Source organism: Diabrotica undecimpunctata, chromosome 2 (assembly GCF_040954645.1).
Source record: "Diabrotica undecimpunctata isolate CICGRU chromosome 2, icDiaUnde3, whole genome shotgun sequence".
In the NCBI taxonomy this organism is placed as follows: Eukaryota; Metazoa; Arthropoda; class Insecta; order Coleoptera; family Chrysomelidae; genus Diabrotica; species Diabrotica undecimpunctata.
This window is the reverse complement of record NC_092804.1, coordinates 58401453-58422085: the sequence shown is the minus strand read 5'-3', so window position 1 is coordinate 58422085 and position 20633 is coordinate 58401453. Positions and strand designations below refer to the sequence as shown.

General features: G+C 32.2%; 3 protein-coding genes across 4 annotated transcripts in view; 2 read left to right on the top strand and 1 right to left on the bottom strand.

Moving 5' to 3' along the window:
• Positions 1 to 20356, bottom strand: part of LOC140434601 (uncharacterized) — a 147368-nt gene extending 127012 nt beyond the window's left edge. Inside the window, exon 1 of the mRNA XM_072522982.1 lies at positions 20204 to 20356. The gene's annotated coding sequence lies outside the window, so the exon portion shown is untranslated. The remainder of the gene's footprint in view (positions 1 to 20203) is intronic.
• LOC140434602 (probable sulfoacetate transporter SauU) overlaps positions 1 to 20633 on the top strand; it is a 190918-nt gene that overhangs the window by 33835 nt on the left and 136450 nt on the right. The gene's annotated exons all lie outside the window — the stretch shown is intronic.
• LOC140433694 (uncharacterized) lies at positions 17939 to 18289 on the top strand. The gene has a single exon (XM_072521672.1). It carries the CDS (start codon positions 17939 to 17941, stop codon positions 18287 to 18289), a length of 351 nt encoding a protein of 116 aa, XP_072377773.1.

The window sequence follows — 20633 nt, the reverse complement described above, 5'->3', positions numbered from 1 at the left end:
CAAACGAAAAAATAAATATTGAGGAGAAAGGGGAAAAGGAAGCATTAAAGAAATTAAAAAATAGAAAATCACCAGGAGATGACAGAAAACCGAGCGAACTCCTAAAGTACGGAGGACCAGATCTGACCAAACAACTATTAAAACTAATCCAAAAAATAATAGAACAAAACAGAATTCCTTAAGAATGGAGATCAAGTATCCTAATACCTCTCTTCAAAAAGGGAGACAAATGAAACACAACACTAAAATTAACAACCAAAGTGATAACAAATAAATTGAATAAAATTATGACACTAGCAGAAGAGTAACAAGGTTTAAGGTCGGGAAGATGATGTACCGACGCTATATTTATAATGAGGCAAGTGCAAGAAAAATCATTAAAATAAAGATTCTTCTAGAAATAATCAAAACGATCGAAAATATCTACCAAAACAACACAATAAAAGTAAAAGTAAAAGAAGAACTAACCGACCCCATTGAAGCTGGCAATGGGATAAGACAGGGAGGTTCCCTGAGTCCTTTATTGTTCAAACTGATTATAAATGAAATAATAAAAAAAGTAAGAACTAAAATAGGATACCAAATAGGAGAAAAACAACTTAAAATAATCTGCTATGCAGACGACGCAATACTACTCTCTCATAGTGAAGATGATTTGCAACGTATACTGCACCAATTTAATATAACCGCTAGAAAATTTTACATGTTAATTTCCCCAAAAAAGACAAAATTCATGATTACAACAGCAAATTTACTAAGATGTAAATTGGAGCTGGAAGGTCAGATAATAGAACAAGTGATGGAGTTTAAATATCTAGGCATCAAATTATCTAGCTACGAAAAGCTTGAAACTGAAGTGGAAGATCAAGTGAATAGAGCAAACAGAGCCACAGGCTGCCTGAATGAAACAATATAGAGAAATAAAAATATCAAGAAAGAAACGACAGGCAGAATTTACAAGTACACAGTCATCAGACCAATAATGACATACATGGCAGAAACGAGACCTGCACAGAGAGGACAAAAAGGATGTTAGAAACAGCAGAGATAAAAATACTTAGAAACATTGATGGTAAAACACTATGGGACGGAGTTAGAAGTACAGATATACGACGTAGATGCAAGGTGGAAAACATCAAGAAATGGGTAAGCAATGGAAGAGTAGAATGAAACCATCATATAAGCCGAATGACAACAAATAGAGTAGTAAAGACGGCAAATGATGATTCCCCAATAGAAAGGCGACCAGTAGGAAGACCACGAAAAAGATGGAATGACAACTTACTGGAGGCACATTGAAAAACAGACAAAGTCATGTCTATATAAAAAGAAGAAGAAAAAGACAGTTTGTCAGGGACTTCTGTCCATGTTCTTGTATTCTTCTAATAAGTTGGTGACGAGCAATTATTTTGGAAGAATATACTTATAATTTTAAATGAGTCCAGATATAATAATCACCAAGTACAGTGCGCTAGTTAGCCGCGCAGGTAAAATGTAGGGTCAAATTAATTTATTATCGAATACACCGCACCATATCTTAACGGAGAACTTATGCTGAGAATTTTTCCGTTTAGTAGGAAAGAGATTTTCTATTACCTAGGTATGAAAATTTCACCGAATTAAAGATACCTGTAAATTGGGCTTCGTCTATAAGTAGGCATCTATTAAATATTCACCGCTTCTGTAGGATCCATCTTCTAAAATTTATTCTAGGAACATTATCCCCATCCTCCAATCTCTGTACTTGTATGCCATAAGGATGCAGTCTTTGTTTTTTATTCTACGCTAAACTATAGCGTGGGAGATATTTATAGTATTACTAATCCTTCTAGTGCTAATATCCGGAATGTTCTGCACTTTATTTAAAATATGGTCTTCAATTCCAATATGCTTTCTTTTATGGCATTCGTTCAATGTTAAGGTTCACGCATAATTAAATACTAACCTAAATGTTTTGTCACTTGGTAATAGTCGACCAGGAAATCGTCTTGCGTACTCTGTTTTTGCAGCTATCCCATTTTTATCTTCTTCTTAACGTGCCCTATCAAGTCCCCTTGACGTTGGAGATTAACATAGCGAAACTGTCTCTGTCTTGAGCTATTCTAAAGAGTTGCTCAGCTTTCTTCATTCCTGTCCACTCCCTGATATTCTTCAACCAAGAAGCCTGCTTTCTACCAATTCCTCTGCGTCCTTCGATTTTACCCATCATAATAAGTTGAAGAATATTATATCGGTCTCCCCTTACTACGTGTCCAACATAGGCCATCTTTCTACATTTGATGTTATCAAGCAGCTCGCGAGCAGCATTTGCTCTCTCAAGGACTGCCATATTTGTCAGCATAGCCGTCCATGGAATTTTTAATTATTTTTATCACAAAATCCATAAATAAAGATATTATCCGCATATTCTTCACTAGTAAATTGATTAGGTGTTTTTATAAATAAATTTAATCAATACTACCAATAATAAAAAGAAATTCGTGGATAATCTAAATTATCTAACATACATAGCGATCTTCTCTTAAAATCATGGGTATCTAGATTAAACTTGGATACAAATGTTGTATTATATGTAGATTAAAATATGTAGATTCTTACAATATACAAGCTTGGATTGATTAATCACAAGAAGCATGCGGGAAATACATAGAAATAATCCAAATAATTTCTTAAATTTTAATCTGCAAGATTTACAGAATAAAAACCTTTGTAATAAGCTTATTATATATATTTTTACAAATGCTACAAAGCAATGACTAGCTTCTTTTCAAGGCAGCTTTCATTTAGAGCAAATTTAAGTTAATTTCACTTGTCGGCAGGGATAAAGTTTGTCATTTCATTAAACTGTTCCTTTTCAAAGCTAAGTTAATTAGATGTTGCATCTGGAAGATCCATTCTAGTTTACGATGATTGTTTTAAACGCGTTTTGTTTCTGTTTTGTGTTGCAAGTCATGTTGTTTTGTGTGGATAGTGACATAAGCAGCTAAAGTACGTAAAACATTTATTAATTAGATTAAAAATCATTATTAAGAGCAATTATGTTAAAGAATTTTTGCGAAATGCCCTAATTTGATTATAGTAATAATGGGGAAACGTAATTCTATTTTAAACTATTATAAGCATTTCTATCTACTATTTTTAAAATTACTTGCATCAACAATCGAATATTAAGAAAAAATTAGGTTAACTGACATTTTTTTTTCTAAAAACTTGAATGCCTAAGAGGGGTACCTCAGGAACCCCAGTAATAAATTTTCTTTAATATACATTTTAATTGCACAAGTTAGTAACAGCGCGTCTAGACATGTATTGGAAGAAAACCTCTTCACTTATGTTTAGTTTATGCTGAAGGTTACTGAAAAACATAGTTGATGCTCGTTAAGGTATCACTCAGCATAGTAATAGTGCCAATATACTTATAGAAATATTTAATTTATTTCTAACAACAGAAACAAAAGACATAATTTGTTGTTACATAAATAAAGATGCAGATAAATATTTTGATGACTGGAATAAAAAAAACCTACTAATCCAAAGTAATGGACTCTGCTTACAAGAGAAGAATTGGACTGTTTTATCGGTGTCCTTATAAAAGCATATTTAATCGGTGTCCAGGGATAGATTTGAACAAATTTCGGTATTTTTGAAATTTGATGACAAGAGGCCCGAGACGAAAGGAAAGAAACAGATAAACTTGCTATACTTAGAGAAATTTGAGATATGCTTGTAACCAACTGTCAAAAGGCCTTCGAGCCATACGAATGTATTACAACTGACGAACAATTAGTTTCCTTTCGAGGAAAATGTCCTTTCAGACAATTCATCAAATCGAAACCAGGGCGGTATGTCATTAAAATTTGAACAGCTGCTGATACCAAAACTTCTTATTTGTGCAACCTTCAAGTATACACTGGCAAAAATCCTAGAGGTCAACCAGAGAAAAACCAAGGCTCTCGAGCAGTAACCGATTTAGCAAAACCATACCATAACAATGGGCGAGCCATTACCACTAATAACATTTTCACTACTGTTTCACTATCCAATTATCTACTGACAAAGAACTAACTTTACTAGGTACCTTTAGCAAAAACAAACCTTTATACTTTGAATTAATTTGTCATATTAAATGAAAAAAATCGGAGCTGGAAAAAAAAATTCGTTCTCGTCGACGAATGTGTTTGTTACAACTGGGACATGAACTTGCTAGAAACAATATGAAAAAGCTTGTCACATGCAGGAATCTTTATTCATATGTAAAAACAGCTCTGGGTAACTGCGGAATACTTGTAAATATGACGGTGGAGGGACCAAATTGGCCACCTATAATAGAAAATAAGCTAGATGTTACCAGTGTCTGAGAAATATTGACAAAATGTAAAAAAAATTGTGATAAGTGTAAAAGATTTGTATGTGGTGAGCATCGAAAGCAAAAAAAATCATAATTTGTGGAAACTGTTACAATAAGCAATAACGTGAATTAAAAAAAATATTTTGCCTCCACTTTACTTTATTACTATAATACAATACTATTATACAAGTTCTATACCTGAAAAAATGCGGTTCAACAAGTTATATACCTGAAAAAAAACCTTGAGAGATTAAGTAATATCTAGATAAAGTCAATTTACGAGAAATAATAATAAAAAGTAAGTTTTGTTAACAATTTGCTAAATAATTGATATTTTACATAAAAATTAGTTGGGGTCCTTTAGATACCCCGCTTAGGCACTTCCGCTACTTTTATTTGCTTGGGCACTCAAGGGTTAAGTAAGTAATTAACATTTTTTACATTTTTATGACATCGAAAGTAACAATGCTAGATTCTTCATTCAATTATCTTACTTAAATCGTATTTGCGTTATTTCTAGAGCTTACCTAGATAATCGCAGCTTTGTTTACGGTTTCTTAACAATGCCGAATAATGTGAACATTTTTGATTAAATATAATTTAGCCGTTTTAGACGAAAAATAGGCCTAACCTTGCGTGATGAGCTCCCCCAAATTTTATTTGTCTAACATTTAGGAGAGGTCAATAGAAATGTAAGTTTAAAATCGCGACTGAATTCAACCGTTGCGCTAGACGCCATCTTGAATTTGAAAATGAAAAAGGAGAACCATTTTTACTCAATATCTCCGCCACTTTCAAAATTTCGACAAAAATAGTAAGGACTGAAATTGTTGAAAATGCAATTTCTTACAATTTCTTTTTTACAATTTTTTTGTGCGGTCAATATTTTCTTAAGTTAAGGGAAAATAGTGGAAGGTGAACATAATTATCTCTATCAACTTTGCAACAATATCTCTGCCATTTTTAATTTTTCGACAAAATCGTAACGACTTTAATTGTTGCAATTACGATTTTCTACAATTTCTTTTTGGCAATTTTTTTCGTGCGGTCGATATTTTCCTATTTTAGGGGGAAAATAGTGACTTAATTTAATTATTGAATTATCTCTTTTATTATTAACTTTACGACATGAATGTACATAAACAAAAATGGATAGAGTTATATTTTATAGGTACAATTTTGATCTCTTTCACTTTTTTGCTGAAATCAATATTTAAGGGCCTAAGTCTACCGAACCCTAGACGGTAACGTTGCAGCAGCAAGTCATAAACAGGAACGAACCTATGACTTTAAAGATTTATTTTAGCAAAAAAAAATGAAAGAAAGCAAAATTGTATAAAATATTAATTCTTTTCATTCTTGCTTATGTACATTTATGTCGTGAAGTTAGTAATAAACAAGATAATACGATAAATATGCAATCCCCCCCTTTAACTATTTCTTCTCTTAACTCGGAAAATATCGACCACACTAAAAAAACTTAAAAATTGTAGGAAATCGCATTTGCAACAATTTCAATTTTTGTGGAAAAGTTGAAAATGCGGATATATTGAGCAAAAACAGTTCTCCTTTGAAATCAAGATGGTGGCAGACGCAACGGCGGAGTTCAGTGGCGATTTTAAATTTTCACTTCTATTGACCCCCTTTAAAGGTTTTAATAATAAAACTTGGCGCAGCTTGCCACGCTATACTGACTGGATTAGTAATCGATTCGTAAATTACACTATTGTAAAAAATCATTAACATCATCAACGGCGTGACAACTCTGCGTAACCCTTTTCTATATTTACTGCTGCTTTCCACTCTTGTCAGTCCTGTATCACTATTTCCTATTGTATTATCATCAGTTTTTCTAGAAGGGCTGGAGAAATCTTTCCTTCTTTTTTATTTTTCTACGTCGTCCTACATCTGGTATCTCATCTGGTCTTTCCCAAGATATATTGTATATTTTTAAGTCGGTTGTCCCTACTCCGTATCACATGTCCTGCCCATGTTAGTTTATCGAACTTTATGAATCTCACTGGACCTTTCTCTTCGAATTGAGTATCTAATTCGTTGTTGTATGTGCACCTTAATTCGATTGTCGTGCCATGTATATATTACTCGAAGAATTTTTTTTTCCTCTTGTGCTAGAGCACACTATTAGGTAGATGTTTAACTTAGGTAAAACACATCTCCTGGCCCTGATGGCAATCAAAAAATCCCCAGAGAGTTTTATCCCGCTGCTAACAAACATAACCAATGCATGCCTCTTGTTGAATCTACTTCTTGGAAGGTACCCAACACAGTGATGATTCCCAAACCAGGTAAACCCCCCAACCGGCACTTAATCCTATAGACCTATTTCTCTACTCAGCACCCTAGGTAAAGTCTATGAGAGGATTCTAAAGGAGAGACTCGTAGAATTTCTAGACGCACATCTTCTCATCCCAAACTTCCAATTTGATTTCAGAGCTGAATACTCCGCACAAAATGCATTGATTAAAGCACCAACCTTCATAGCCATCAATGAAACAAATAAGTACGCCATAGGCATCTTCTTCTATGTCCAGAAGGCAAAGCTCCACCTTCCTGGACTGCCTACTTCCTTCGTAAAAATAACCTATTCGTAAATCTCCAATCAGACAATCCATGCCAAAGTTGCTAACAAGCTATCAGCAACATTCGTTCTACAAGTTGGAGTCCCCTAGGGCTCTATTCTAGCGCCAATATTATACACAGTCTACAACAGTGACATTCCCCACCCGTTGACTAGAACATAGTCAATATCATTATTTGCTGACGATACTGCACTCCTCTCTGCAGGAACATACAACGGAACGCTGAGACATGCGTATGTGTTTGATAGAGCGTAAGACCAGTTGAACAGAATTCTACGATGCGATGGTGCAAAAAATGGAAAGTCACACTTAATCTCTTCAAAACTAAACTAATTTTATTCAAATACCCTAACAGCCGCGATGCTGGGAGGAACCAGATAGCCCTCCTACGATAAAATCTCTATTTCATAAAGTTGGTGTCCTACTTGGTAGTTCATTTGAGCAGGACGCTTAACTGGGACATTGACATCAAAAATACCCTAGGGAGAGTAAGAAAAAGTGAGAGATTCCTGGGCGCGCTATCTAGAAACCTCGGAAAATTTTAAACATGCATTAATCTCATCAGTATAATATGTAAAAAGAAGAATAATTGGTAATGTCTGTAATTACTGTAAATTGTCTTTACTTGGCGTAACTCAACAACTGTAAATTATTATAACTTTTTTTATAAAATACATTTTTTTTATCGAAAATAGAAGCTTACTTTCTTTATACAATATATAAAAATATATATGGGAAATTTTATGGATTTAGTATTTTTAATTAGATTTTAATTTTAATATTAAAATAATGCACAAATGTCAATTTTTAATTTTTCTGTAAAGAAAATGTTTTAATTTTTTTTATTGTAAATAAACAGTGTTGAACATTTTAAAATTATTTGTACTTCTAAACGTAAATGTTTCCGTTAAAAATAAAAATATTTTACTCTGGAGTAAAAATCACATTTTATAAAACACTTCATATACAACTAATAAAAGTAAGTATATAATGGTATATGGTATAGATCAGTATATTGTTACAATAAATATGACTCATATTTAACCTATAAACATGTTATTATTCTAATAAGAATTTTCTAGTAGTTTACCCTACGATAAAACCGGTCTTCTTCCTCCATGCCGTTCGAGAGAGTTCAGGGGTCAGCACAGGTCAACATCCGTCCGCTTCGAAGGGATTCCAGAACAACGATTAACATATATATATATATATATATATATATATATATATATATATATATATATATATATATATATATATATATATATATATATATATATATATATATAGAGGACCTTTTCATTTTGAAGTTGGTCTGACTAATAATATCGAGTCGAGTTTTGAAATGTAACGCGCGTATTGTCGGGAATATAAATTGTTATAAATGTTGTAAATAAATTATATAATTATAGTGTGAAATAAATTAGTGTAATATTGTACAAATAAAGACTTCAGTAAACTAAGTGTTAGAACATTTTATAATAAATATAGTTAATAAATTAGACTAATAAACTCAGTTCAATATATTATAACTGTTTGTATGAGAAAATAAAATTGCTTCTTCTTCTTCTTCTTAACATGCCATACACCAAAGTGCGTAGGCGACTATCTCATTACTAGAATTCTGTTCTTGGCGGCGTGACACAGCTCGCCTGTATTGTGTATTCCTGTCCATTCTTTAATATTCCTTAACCAGGATAATTGTTTGCGGCCGGCTCCTCTCCTACCTTTGATCTTCCCTTGTAGGATTAACTGTGGTATTTCATATTTTGCTCCTCTCAATATGTGCCCAAGGTAACCAATCTTGCGTTTTTTAAATGCTTCTACTATTCCCTTAAAAATTCATCATATTTTCACCTATTAGACCTTCTTAAGATTTCAAATAAATATTTCAAAACCATAATTAGAAAAATCGATTCAGTTCTTCCCGAATTATTATAAAAAAAGTTATTTAAACATAAAATGACGTTTGTTAAACGTAGTTTTATGATATTTTGTAACTACATGGGTCAGATGAACTAAAACTGTAGAGGTGAAGTCGTATAAAACATTTTGAATTTACAATTAAAAAAAAAATGGGCCATTCATCGAGACTAAAAAATATCCTAACTCCTAAGTTGAACCAACAAATACACTTTCCAAAATTTTATTGCAATCGGTTCAGTGGTTTTTGAATAGTAGCTTGGACAAACACCGTGACACGAGATTTTTATGTATAAAGCAATATATAAAACTCCCTCTTTTTCACTGGATTCATTTTCGCAATTAGCCGAAGCCTAATTGCATTAGGGGTCTACTGGGAAAGATCAGAGCTTCTGCGTTGAGGTATAATAATATAAATCATACAAATTATAGCAAACTTAATTTTTTTAACAACAAATCACAGACAACGTAAAATCACTCTCGTGAAGGGTCAAATCCAGCTGTCCCGAGCTCGAAATTTATTCTAGTTGAAGATGAGATAAAAAAAAAGATTAAATATATATTAAATAATAAATACATAACAAATAAATAAATAATTAAATAATATTCATTTTATTATATCATCCATATATTAACATTATAAATTATAATAAAAATGGTTTCCCAAATGATCTTAGTAAATTTGTAAGATGGTTTAATATATCAAACAATCCAATTACATTATATAAATAGATAATCCCATATAACTCGAATAAAAGTTATTACTTTACTTTCTTTCTATTCGACGTATCAAGGTTCCACGTGGAGCATTCCTTTTATACAAATATCTTATGGAAATAATATTTCTCAATCATGATTTAAATGTATTAATAATTTATTATAATATACAATATATTGAATGTTAATTAAATCCTAATTTATTAAGAGTGCATACAACAATCAAAAATATATAATATACTTCTTGGATTATATTGACTTACACCAGATATATACTCGTACCTATCGGAAACTACTTACACGACATTTATGAAAATTAATTTATGGTAATTGCACGGTAACGTTTTTGCAATTAAGTTTTGGAATTTTGAAAATGAATTTTTGTAATTTTTTTTTAAATTCTTTTGATATAATGACTCTCCCTCTCTCTGTGGCTTATGCTATCCGTAGAATCATTAAGCTTTTTCTGACTTATGTTATTACAAAAAAATTGTTTAGAATAAAGAAATTGAATAACTTTTAAACTAATTAATGTATTATTCTGAAATACTACAAGACCTAACTTTCCAGGCAATATCGAGGTTGTAAAAAACCTAATATTTCTTAATTTTTAATAAAAATGTTAATAACTATTGTAGATATTAACCTACATCTTTCTAAACAATAAATTAGTAAATCCAAACTCAAAAATCGCCATTTTAAAGCTTTAAACGTGTTTTATAAAATAATTACAAAGTTAAAAATGCTTTACTTTTAACTGGCAGACAAAAGTTATTAAAATTGTGCATTTTTGGCCTTAAATTGTTAATAATACTGTTATTAACAATTATTATAATATTAATAATGTTTATAAGTCCAATGAACCCTCTGCTGGAAACGTAGAGGTTTGGTTTATCGAGGTATATAAAACTCAAAAAAATTGTTAGATACCTGGAGGGGTTAAAGTCACTGTAATCCCTTTTTTCTCTGAAATATTTGACGTACACTGAAGAAACTAGGCCTGATAAAAGCAGAATAAGACGATTAATGGAAAAGATAGAGATAAAGTACAAAAAAAAACGGAAACATTTGTCGGAGAGAAGGAAGTAGTATTTATAGGCAGTGCAATACAGACGCGATTAACAGATAAGGACAACATAGAAAAATAGAATAATCTAACTATAGTGAAGTCGTTTTACCCTGTCGTATTTCGGATTAACGCCCGAAAAATAATTTATGACTCTAGTTACAGCCACTCTGTTATGCTTTCCCTTTTCTACCTGCTTTGTGGTACCGAACCTCCTACTGGTCGGCTGTAGTACTTGAGGATAAATCAGCGCTACAGCGATAAATTGTCTCGACGAGTGCATCCATTCCTTGCAGTCACAGAACTGGATAATTTTAGTTGTTATATTTGCAAAAATAGTAAACAGTCTGCAAAGTCGAGGCTCTCCATTAACCAGACTCATCGGCCAATGACCGATGCGCCCTGCCACCGAGGCCCCGCCCCCTCGTGTATATATTCAGAGAGCTCCGAAAAATCTAGCTATTAGTATTCAACGATCGCCGGTTTTCAATAGTGACAATGAATAACGTACAAGAAAACGATAGAACACCTAAATATAAGTTTTTATCTCCGAGTGAGCGTCGAATTGTGTTGAAATTGGAAAATTATTTTACTTTAGAAAAAATCAACATGGGACCAATTACATCAGTACTGGCAGTTCAAAAAAGGACAAGTGAAGCTTGTGGAATTTCAGAACGGACCTTGCAAAGAGTTCGCAAAATGAGTGAGGAGGAATTAAGTAAGGAAAATAAAAGGATTCGTTTGCATGCAAAAACCCTCGACTTGCCACAAGGTATTTAAATCTCAATCAGAAATATCATTAATGACATGTACAAAGCAAAAGAACATATTACAAGAAAGACACTTATTCAAAAAATAAAGGACAGAGAACTTTGTGATATGGGTTTGACCAGTTTATTAAAAGCTATGGGTTTTAGATACAAAAAACCAATAATTGTGCGAGCTGTCCAATGTTGTTGGAAAAAGGTGAAAATTTATAAGAAACTATTTAAAAAACAAGAATTCGGAATTTGCCAGACAATTTGTGTTTCTTGACGAAACATGGATTTTTGCGAAAGGAAATAATACCAAATCATCCTGGCAAAATGATTCTACCAAATGCTATTCGAGTACTAGTGCGACTAATGGCAAAAGATATATTATATTGCATGCAGGAAATACGGAAGGTTTTATACCCAATGGTAGTCTTATATTTTCTTCGACAAAAAAAACTGATGATTACCATGGAAATATGGTAACATCAAATATACAAAAACTGCATGCAGGATAGAGCTGGAGGCACGCCGCACGACGCTCTTGAATGCAAGCACAAAAAAATTAGATTAGCAAGTAAGGTAGATTAAGGACATGACTGGACGAATGACTGGGTATTAGACGACGGATGAAAGGATTCGATGCTTGCTCGCTCTTGACTGCACTTGGTGCAGAAAATGGAAAGCAAGTGTCGGCATACACAACCATCATTAGATCGCCGAACAATTGCTTTGACCGGTAGTGATAAAGCCAAATGGGCTAACCTACCACTTAAATGTAAATACACGAAAATCTCCCATCGCCTGACGGGGGATACCGCGAAATAGTCGAGACCTGGCTCCAAAGACCAGGGGGCGGAGGAGAGCCGGAGCTGGTTGTACCGTAGGAGGACAACCTACCTCGGTGAGTTTGGGAAGGTGTGTGTGGGAAGTAGGAATAAGTCTTTGTTTTATATAGATATATATATTTTTATAGATATATTTATAAAATATATAAAAATAAAAATATAATACAAAATTTTGAACACCCAGTATTAACATTGGCAAATTTTTTTATGCTTAAATAAAAATAAAGTTTAGTACAAAAAGAATTTTTGTTTTTTCAGCATAAATATTAACCACAATATTAATTTTTGAAGTTGCATCTGTAATATGAAAAATTTTTCAAAAACTTTAAATATCTCAAAAACGGCTATTTTTTCGAGAAAGGTATCCCAATAAAAATCGATCCAGAATTTTACGTAGATTCTAGAAAAAATAACAAAAAGCACAGTTTCTATTTAAAACAAGAAACTTAATGGCGACTTCCGGTACAAACGGAAGTGCTAGAAGAATGCAAATATTTAAAAAATAAAGAATGCTTTGCACAACCCATTATTCCAAGTTTGCAGAAACCAGTGACAACCAGAACTTTGAAAACTTTTAACCAACATGTTGCGTAAATGACCCTGTATATTTTATACTCAATGTTTTTCAATTTACATTATGATATTTAATTATTATAAAACATAATACAAAGTTGTTTTATTAAAAAAATCCATAATGTCGTATTATCAAATTAAGAAAACCGTACATTTTTAATTTGAGAACCGCTGATTACCTGAGGCAAATCTGAACAGACACTTTTATTACTTATGCGACAGGCCAAAAGGATCCTACTATAGTAAGCATATATCCCAAAATAAAAAACGCTGGTGTGAACATTTAAAAGGTACTAAATATTGAACAACAAGAAGAAGCACGAGGCTAGATCCGGAAAATCGTACGTAGACGTTGTGTTTTTACTGAGAACTGACAGAATTTGAATACGAGCCCAAGGCCTTATGAATTGGACTCAAACTAAAACCAATATGTAACACAATTTAAATTTTCTGAATTAGAATTTATTTTACTACTATTAATTAATCGAATACGATTAAGCTTATTTGATACTACGTGGCTTTGCCAATTAATTAATTGTTTTATACTTATTTTAGTTTAATAATAATAACTGTTGTTGATTATTTGGTAAAACCACATAGCATTAAATAAGCTCAATCGTATATATTTAATTTAGAATAGTTAAATAAATACTAATTCAGAAATATAAAATTGTGTTGAATATTGGTTTTGGTCTAATTGATATGCATCTGGACTCTTATAATTAACCGCCATATTTATACTTCATTAAAAGGCCTTCGACCGCAAGTAAGTTATAGATGTCTTACATCGATTATACAGTGTGATGCAAATGTATGGAATACATTCATTATTTCAGAAACAGACGACTTTTAAAAAAAATCTTAATACACGTCAATTTTAATTTTTGACTGACCATCAAGTGACATATATGTGTTGTGCATTACGTCATCAGTGTCGGCGTAATGACGTAATCGACGATTTTTTTAAATACAAACCGAGGTCAGGCGACAGATCATTTGAAAGGTGTGCTTATCGTCTTTACAACGGTGTAATCACTTGAATATTTATTTCTACAGGGTTCACCAAAATTATGAACTTTGTTAAGTAACATGGAATTACAATAAATATTCATTCACTGAACTAAAATACACTAAGGAACGCCACTGGGAATAAAAGAAAATAGTGTTTTTTGTGGGTTCCGAAAAAACAATACATTGATAATAAACAATGCTAGGTATATTATAATCTGAAATTAATTATTGTAGTAAGTATTCCAAGTAATTTTTCAAAAATATTTAAATCAATATTGTCATTGACTCGTCTTTGTTTGTCAATGATCTGTGAATCTGTCAAATAATAGACGTCAGATTTTTACTCTTCGAGTTTTTTGCCGACATTAATAACAGCATTTACAAAAATGAAACTAACAGAAATAGAACGAATCGAGAGTTAAATCATGATTGGTTATGGAGATAGAGCGAGGACTCGAGCAGAAGTTCGTAATTTATTTAATGCTAAATACCACAATCGCGAACAAATTACTCAATCAACAGTAAGTAAAATTGAAAAAAAAAGTTAGAGAAACGGGTTATGTTAAAGATCTTCCCAGAAGTGGTAGAAAATCAATATACGAAGCCAAGAAACCGGACGTTGTACGGGCGCTTCAAGAAAATCCCCATACCAGTTCTAGGTAGGTCGCACTAGATAATAATGTCTACCAATCAACTGTTGTAAAAGTGCTAAAAAAGGAGAACTGACAGTCATTCAAAGTACATCTGGTCTACGAGCTATTAAAAGATGACTTATATAGAAGAATCGAATTCTGCGAAACCGTTATGAAAAAATGTAACAGAGATCAGGGTTTCGTACAAAAGGTACTCCTTTCTGATGAAACGTCTTTTATGCTGAACAGTCAAACAGTCACGTAAATCGCCAGACATATCGATACTAGGCAAGTGAAAATCCACATTGGATGAAAGAGTATAGGACACAATTTCCCGAGAAGGTGAATGTTTTGGGCCGGCATTATAAACAATCAAATTGTAGGGCCATATTTTATTGAGGAAAACTTAACTGCTTCTCGTTATCTAGAATTTCTTCAGGATTATCTGTTGCCACAGCTGAATCAGCTATTACCAAATTGAAATGATTTGTGGTACCAACATGATGGGGATCCCCCACACTATGGCGTTGAGGTATGAAATTACCTTAATAACGTTTTCCCAGGTAGGTGGATAGGTAGAGGAGGGCCCATCGAATGGCCACCAAGATCTCCAGAATTGACTCCGTTAGACTTTTTTTGTGAGGATATTTAAGCAGAGTGCATCAAAATCGACCGAATAATGTAGAAGGGTTGAAGGACCGCATCAGAACGGAAATTGCACAAATAGCACCTGAAGTCATCGAAAAAAAAAAACGTTAGGAAAGAATTTATTGCCCATCTTTCACATTATATTATTGCTGAAGGTCATCAATGTGAACATTTGTTGTAATTTTATTGTATTTTAGTAAACATTTATTGTATGTTAATTGTATTAATAAACCAACAGTTTTGGTTAACCCTGTAGAAATAAATATTCAAATTAATATATCGTTGCAAAGTCGATAAGGAGACCTTTCAAACGAGCTGTCGCGTGACCTCGATTTATATTTAAAAAATCGTCGATTACGTCATTACTCCGACACTGATGGCGTAATGTCCAACACATATATAGCAGTTGATAGCCATTCAAAAATTAAAATTGACGTGTTTTAAGATTTTTTTTAAAAGTCGTCTGTTTCTGAAATAATGAATTTATTCCATACATTTGCATCATACTGTATAAAAGAGTTATACCAATCGATATTATACAACCGATCAAAAACATCTGTAAACATACATTAGATTATGGGAATCATAATCTAATGTAGGCAAATAGACAAAAAATGGAAAACTAACAGTCTATATCAGTATAAAACAAAGTCAGGTAAATAATTCGTTAAGCCCATTACTATTTAATATAATAATAGAAAAAATAATACAAATAGTACGTCAAGGTCGTGATTACTGAATGAAGAACAGATAGATCTGAATAATATGCTATGTAAAGGACTCCTGGAAAAAGATTTTCAATAGATTAACGCACATTTTCAATACAACTAGCAAAAAATATAATATGATATTCTTAGCAGAAAAATATAAAAAGCGAAAATAATGAGGCAGATTATTAATAACTCACTTTAAATATCTGAGTATATATGTAGTTAGTAATGAGTGTATTGAAGAAGTTTGACAGTAAGTTTTTAGAACAAATAAACTGTCAGGATTTCTTAAACATACAGTTTGGAAGAACAAACACCTAAGACAGCAGATAAAACAAGGATATATAAAATAGCAATTAGATCTATAATGACATAATCTGAAGAAAACCGACCCGATGCATTCAAACCACTACTAGAAACGACATAAACAAGAATACTCTAAAAAATGTCAAGAACTGGATAGAGAGAGAAGCAAAAACATAAGAAGGATATGTAATTTAGAAGACATAAATACATGGGTAACAGAATGCAACAGAAATGAAACGAAAACATTAGCAGAATCAGATATAGGATAGTAAGAATAGCACGAGATCAATCACTAACTTATCGAAGAACTGTTCGAAGACCAAGGAAGACAAAGTGTGTAGAAGGCTATTATCGAAGAAGGCACAAACCTTAGGAACCTATATATAAGAATATAGACGAGTAAGAAGAAAAAGCTAATAAGAAGAATAAAGAAGAACAAGATATATAACATTACTACTGTTTTTCGATGTCAGAATCCTTTCTTCTCGTATGATTGAAAAATATATAAGCAAATATAGAGTAAAATATGTACAAGTAAAACGTACATATTTTTTACAAAAATCTCTTGAGAAATTCAAATGTCTGAAACATAAAAGTATTTTATAAATGCTTAAATCAACACTTCCAACTGGGTGGGTGTAGATGCCATAAAAATTTAAGAATTGACATGTCATAGTCCCATATTATCATGTTTAATGAGCAGACCCGATATCTCTGTATTAGAAGCCTGCGAAACAAGGTGGTTAAATAACGGATAATACAATTCTCAAGACTCAAGAATCAGATATATTACTCTGGAACAAACGATGCGTCACATTAAAACGACGTGCGGTCACACTAAACAAATCGCTGTAAGAAAATTTGTCCCATTCTCAGATCGAGTAACGCTAATTCAATTAGCTGCATTTTCAGTGGATATAAATATAATACAAGTATACGCACCAACTGCAGACAAAAAAAATACCGTGATTAAAACATTTTATTAACTTATATCAGAAGCCTTAGCTATGACAAAAAATACAAATTTACTCTTATTATGGGAGACTTCAGAAAGTACGATTAGAAAGTACTCTCAATATTATTGGAAAGTTCACTCTAGGACAACAAAATAAAAAAGGAAAACGTTTAGTGCAGTTATGCCAAGAGAAAAAATGTAATTATGAATACATGGTTTTGTCTACCAAAACGAAGACTAATACTTGGAAGTCTCTAAGTGATCGAGGAGACAATAGTGTAACAAATCAAATTGATTATATAGCAGTCAATGAACGATTTAAAAAATTACATAAAATCGGTCAAGACTTACACAGGTGCCGATATTCGATAGACCATACTCTACTGTGCTCTACAATCACAGTCAGGCTAAAGAGAGTCTAAAAAATTAGAACACTTTTAAAATATCACTAGATGCACTCCAAGACCCATGCACGCTAAACAAGGTCTCAAGAAATTAACAAATTCCACGAAATTAGACTAGAAGATATCAACAACGTAGATAATTGCTGGGAATAAATTAACTCAACAATAATCACTGCATATCGAAAAAATCTTTTAAGACAACGAACATCTCAGATCTAATGGAAGTTCGGAGGCAGTACAAATCCACAAACAGAGAAACATTTAACGAATTAGAATTAAAGTAGCAAAAGACCGATAGCTACAAGAATCCTGTTTACAAATTGGAAAACTGGAGCAACGATACGTCAGCTCTCATTTGTATAAAAAACTAAAATAGTTAACAGGCAAAAGCAGAATTTACGTGCAAAATATATTACAACACTCCTCTACTGGTGGTAGAATTTTAATGGATAATAAAGAGCACTGTACCGAATGGGAAAACTACATAATAGAATTGTTTAAAGATGACAACAGATTCTACCAAGAAATAACTTTTAACCGAGATACTGGCTCACCGATTCTGATCTTAAAAGTTCAGAAGGCCATTGACCAAGTGAAACGAAGAAAGGGTTCTGGTCCTGACGAAATACCTGCAGAATTGTTACAACTATTAGATAAAGAGAGTGTTGCGATTATCACCTCCTTCTTTAACAAGATATACAGCAGAGGTAAATTACCAGACAACTGGTTACAATCAATATTTATAACTATTCCTAAAAAAAGGAATGCTAGACAGTGTAGCGACTATCGACTATGATGAGTCACATGCTCAAAATTTTTATGAAAATATTACATTGTCGCATATATAAACTTTATGAGAGGATAACTGGTGATGAGCAGTTTGGTTTCCAAAATGGTATGAGTAGTCGAGAGGCTCTTTTTTGTCTGCGAATAGTCTTACAAAAGAGCATTAAATTTAAAAAATGGACCTAAAAATAGATGTTCAAACAAAATGGACTATTAAGACTCAGTACCAAAATTAGATAACAAAATCCTGGAAAGGGTGGAACACTTTAGATATCTGGGTAGCTGGATTGACTGCAGGTTTGAAAATAATGAGAAAATTTCGACCAGAATAGAACTTGCATGAAACACCTTTATCAACTATTAACTGACGTGCAGTATTGTGTATTGTGCAGTAGAAGTCTCTTATTGATCACACGTCTAAAAGTATTAAAGTGCTACGTCTGGTCCGCTTTGTTCCATGGATGTGAAACCTGGATAATAAAAAACCTTAATAAATTAGAGAGGCTCGAGTTCTGGTGTTACGTCGCATGATTAGAATCCCGTGGACAGCACACATATCTAATCAACGTGTACTTACTAGAAACCATGCACAAAGAGCGAGAATTGATCAATATCATCAAAATAAGAAAGGTCCAATACTTCGGTCATATAATAAGTGGACCTAAATATCTCTTACCCCGGCTGATCATTCAAGGAAAAATCGAAGGAAAATGCTGAGTCGGAAGAAAATAACTGTCCTGGCTGCGTAGCATTAGCCAATGGTCAGGTCGAAAGGTCGAGAAATTGTTTCATCTAGCTGCCGACCGAGAAACATGTCATCAACTTGTTAATACGACGATAACCAACGCTTGAAAACAAGCACGGCACTCAAAGAAGATGCTACTAGGATGTTCGTAAAAAAAAATAAGCCTATACGATTTAGTTTGAAAAATTGGATATTAGGTGGAACTAGTTGAACAGCCTGATCCAATACGGCAACTCAATGTTAAAATAGATGTTTTCTGCCAGATTATCTTGAGTCAACTTACTATACACGCTAGAAATAGAAGATATTATTATGGTGGTGGAATTTATTTTCATATGGATTAAAATTATCTTCTAACTCACGGGGTTTATCATATTGGACTGAGTTCTATTATTTTAAACAATAAACATAAGACTAATGTACAAAAAATATGTAAAAAATGCAAAAAAAAACTGTAACAAACGCTCAAAACAAATCAATCGCCATCGAAAGTAACAGGTAATGAAAAAGTCTAAGTAATTTTAACAATCAGGATGATTTAATTTGTGTTTATTTTGATTTTACCATTGTGTTTTGTTTGTGTATGCTCACAGAAAAATAGAATGACAAGTTTAATATTATTTTTTGTTGTTGTTATCTGGTATATTAGAATATTCTATAAAATATTTAAAGAGATTAAAATATAGTTTCTAAATTCTGTAAAAACATTAAATATATATATATATATATACATATATAATATATGTATATATATATATGTATATATATATATATATATATATATATATATATATATATATATATATATATATATATATATATATTATAAATAATAAAGCCTTTACCAGACGATACTAAAAAATTAGTAAGAATCAAGCTGTAAATGTTAATTTTTAGATGATATAGCTGTAACATGTACGATATTTTATAATTTTAATATGATTCCACACATGTGTCAATCAATAGACAAAATATTTCTTCAACTGAGCAAAAGCAAATATAGATCAGTAATAAGTTGTATTAAATAATGATTTTTTAATATTTATAATATTGTTTATACTTGTTATTTTATAATTTTTATTTAATATGTTTATTGCCAAGTTTGTTGTCATCGAGAAATAAAACATAAGATATAAAAATTACGGATTTTTTCTTAAATTCGTAATAAAAGTTACTTACCAAATTTTCTAAAAAATATTAACCATGCGCTTCTATTCTCATAGACACCACCACACTACCTATCTCAACCCGCAATTTTTATTTACAAATACGTATTAACGAAGAGCACACACGAGATAGACACTGAAGTTAAGGGCAGATTTCGTACTGGATTCTGAGTTGGGGTTGATTTGCCATTTGGCTCACGGTCAGAACCGCCTCCGATCAATACCCAGGGGCTGAGGGTAGAGAGACGACGGTTGTTATGGCCCTTGTCATATTTTTTTGACTGAGATTTGAAGTCTCAACTAAGACAAGTACAGGAGAAGACCGTGCAAGATATAATTGAGAGGCATTTAAAATTTTAAGTGGAAAGCTATAGAAGTTGTCTTGGGTTTAACAAAATTGGAAAGCATCTGGTGTAAATTTTGTGAATAAGCATTTTTAATAA